The 3167-nt window shown below is 41.5% G+C and overlaps 1 protein-coding gene across 2 annotated transcripts; it reads left to right on the forward strand.

The window, feature by feature from the left end:
• The first annotated feature begins 323 nt into the window (after nt 1–323).
• Nucleotides 324–2449, forward strand: LOC129724964 (uncharacterized). Of its 2 annotated transcripts, XM_055680282.1 has the most exons (4): nt 324–377; nt 461–559; nt 616–1857; nt 1920–2449. In XM_055680282.1, exons 2-4 carry the CDS (start codon nt 468–470, stop codon nt 2263–2265), a joined length of 1680 nt encoding a protein of 559 aa, XP_055536257.1. In that variant the 5' UTR covers nt 324–377; nt 461–467; the 3' UTR covers nt 2266–2449. The 2 variants fall into 2 exon arrangements, with proteins under 2 accessions (XP_055536257.1, XP_055536256.1); XM_055680281.1 differs by having other exon boundaries at nt 324–559.
• Nucleotides 2450–3167: the final 718 nt, after the last annotated feature.

Here is a 3167-nt window from a genome sequence, read left to right on the forward strand (position 1 = left end):
AGGCGTGATCGCTACCCGTATAATCAATAACCATAAAATGTGCCTAACAACTAGTTCGGGCTATAGTCACGACCATATGAGTTATCGTTGAACCATATGGATTATAATCCGTTTATGGTTTTTGTTTATACAGGTATCCCGCCTTCCATTTTGCATGGAGAAGGCGTCATTCCGCCGTGTGTGTATTTGGGCCTTAAATTATTATGTTATAATCTTTAGGATATCTATATTCGTTCAGTATGATGGGTATCGTAATTTTAGCGTGTACGTTGACTTTTGACAGCTTTTGCGAATGTGTGCGTCACGTAACTGCACGGCACGTGCTTCTGTTCAGAGATGTTTGTTTTTTCGGCTAGTTGTGTATAAGTCAAAATAAAGCAAGTTGTAGTTGATTTATAGCGATAGTATAGTGAAATTTCCTAAATTTGTTACTTTTTTCTTCGCTTGTTACATTTCATAGCTGAAGTATGGACATAGACACTATACCAAAAGACTTTCCTGCCAGTAATATTGACTTGAAACGCCGCGAAGTTTCGCATATATCGGCATGGAAAGATAGGTGCGTTTAGTAAATTTGTTGTTAATTCGGTTAATTTTTGGTCATCTATTTTACAGAGAAGAGTTTGTGCAAGTTTATAATGGCATATTCGCGACAGAAAAATCTGACATCGACGCGAAGGAAGCAGCTCTTCAATCGATGAAGGTTTGGAACGTGCGGTTGAACCGCTGTACCCCGGTTAGTGTGTTGTGTACCGCTGCAATACTGGAGGTGCAAATTTTCGATACACGCCGACAGCAGGACCCAAGCAATACGAGCGGTAAGGATGGTGCAGACATTAAACATTTATATTCTGGTGCTTTTACGCGGTTCATCAACTACCTCACGGAAAGTTACCAACAGAGCGGAGCCGGACGCAAAGGTAGCATTGCCAATCGAGTGAAAGAGATAGGCATCGAAGGATTTCTGGTTGAACTGAGGCACCTGTGCGCCCACAGTTCGGTAACGATTTCGATTGACGTTTTCCGGAGGTCGGCCGACTACTGCATGAATTGGTTAAAAGTTTGCTACTGGCAGCGTGAGCTGCAACAGCTGCAAAGCTGTGAAATCAGCCAAATACGTAACGGCACACTGGCATGCAAACACGAGTGCGACCTCAAATACATTGCCAACATCTATGATATTGTAACTAATGCCATCCATAAGGGAGCTCAAACAATGAGCGCCGCGGAGAAGAAACTTGCCCCTCCCAAGTTTCGATTGCTTCAGGAGCATTCTCGTGCCAACAAAATCGACCAACTGAGCATGATCGTATTTGAAATTGTTCGTTACCTATCGGAAACGATGAAACTGCCCAGATCTTCGGAAACGGTTGCGGTTGTTTGTGATGCCTTCCTCAGCTGCGAGTATATGTTCGAAGCCCCAGTTAAAGGAAACACCCAGGGGTTGGCCAGCATTCATCAGCGTTTTTTCCAGATGTTGGTAGCGCGAGGTTATGTTCAGACCTATCTGGAGAAGTTGATCGAGATCTGCGAAGATGATCAGCAATCCAACGAGCGCAGGTTGGGAGCTAAGTTTTGGGCAATCGAGGTTGCACTAGCTTTCCGTCTGCTGAAAAAGTTTAAGAAAATTATCAAAAGTCTTCCCGAACAATCGCACCGCCACGTTCGGCGAGAGTACGCCAAGAAAATGTCCGGCACGGTGCGTGCAATTTACGAAAACAAGCTGCGAGTTGATCTCCAAAATACCATCATCATTGGTATGTCCGCAAATTGTCCGTGGCATTTGCGACTCTCCAGGAGTTATCTGATCGAGCGAGTGTTGAACGTGAATAAATACACTAAGGAAATTTTGCCTATGTGAGTTATTAGTGACTAAATTTATTGTTTAACTTTTATTTTAGAACATATTTCTTTCGCAGTATGCTAGCTTTAGCAGAACCGCACCTAAAATTATCTCAAATAGAAAGTCTTGAAACTGCGATGGACAAGTACACTACTAATCACCTGGCAGTTATTGACGATGGACATATCGAGCAAGAGACGGACTATTGCAACGACAAAACTTCTACTCCTAAGCGTGCAGGTTCTCGCAAACAAGAGAAATCTAAAGTATATACACTTGAAGACGTGATGAGGGCTATCGGTGAGAATATTGCGAATAACAACCAGCCGAAACAACCCAAAAAGTACGGTGTTTGGACGGAGTCACCTACCGACGGTCTGGACTGGGGAAGATGCCCTTTGGGAAAGTTAGTTTGGGACTGATAGGATAGTAGCATAAATAAAAACACAGCCCTTGAAGGTGGCGTATATGGATAAAAAATATCCTGTTTAACGTTGAAGGTTTTGTAATACATACTCGTGTATAAATCCATCAGAAAAAAACATGAATCTATGCAATACCGAAAATCAGAATACATGCGAGTATGCTCGCAAAGCTTACAAAGAATATTATCCGGGTCTTCGAGAGGAGTAAACGGAAAAACCTATGATGATAATATCTCCACTCCAGTAAAAATAAGGCAAGTAGATTCATTTATACTTTTTTGAAACCAAGTGGCTTTAACGTGAATTATTTTTAAAAAGCTACAACAACTGAAACCACAGTTTAATGGAGTTTTTAAACTTTTAGATTCTCGTGTTTCGGTCTTTTTCAGCGGTGTACATAATTTCACAAGTTAATTTAAAAACTAAATCTTGCTTTGTTAAATTCATATCATTGCTTGGTTCTTATTCAAATTGAACACAAAGCACGTGTAAAGAGGCTTAAGAGCTTTCAAAAGGTTTCAGTGATAACAATTAGCAAAACAGTAACTGTGAAAAGGGTACAAAAATCGGCTTAGTTGATTCGTGCGTGACGCTATAATCAAAGCATGCGATGATCTAGATAGGACGTAAAAAACTTACGTTTGTTATAGAGTAGTGGTTTCCAACCTTTTTGATTCCGTGGCCCCTCTTGCTAAACACAAAGAGCTCCGCGGCCCCCTTTGTCAAGCACAAAGAGCTCCGCGGTCCCCCAAAAGGAATTCAGATACAGATTTTGTGGTACGAGGCTGCGTTTTTCAATATCATATCGTCCTGCAAGTATAATTTGTTTCACGTCGTGGTCCTAACGCGCAAAAGAGTAAAAAAGCGGTTTTCACAGAGACATCTAGAAACAAGTTTTA

The sequence above is a fragment of the Wyeomyia smithii genome, chromosome 2, assembly GCF_029784165.1.
Source record: "Wyeomyia smithii strain HCP4-BCI-WySm-NY-G18 chromosome 2, ASM2978416v1, whole genome shotgun sequence".
NCBI classification, from domain to species: Eukaryota; Metazoa; Arthropoda; class Insecta; order Diptera; family Culicidae; genus Wyeomyia; species Wyeomyia smithii.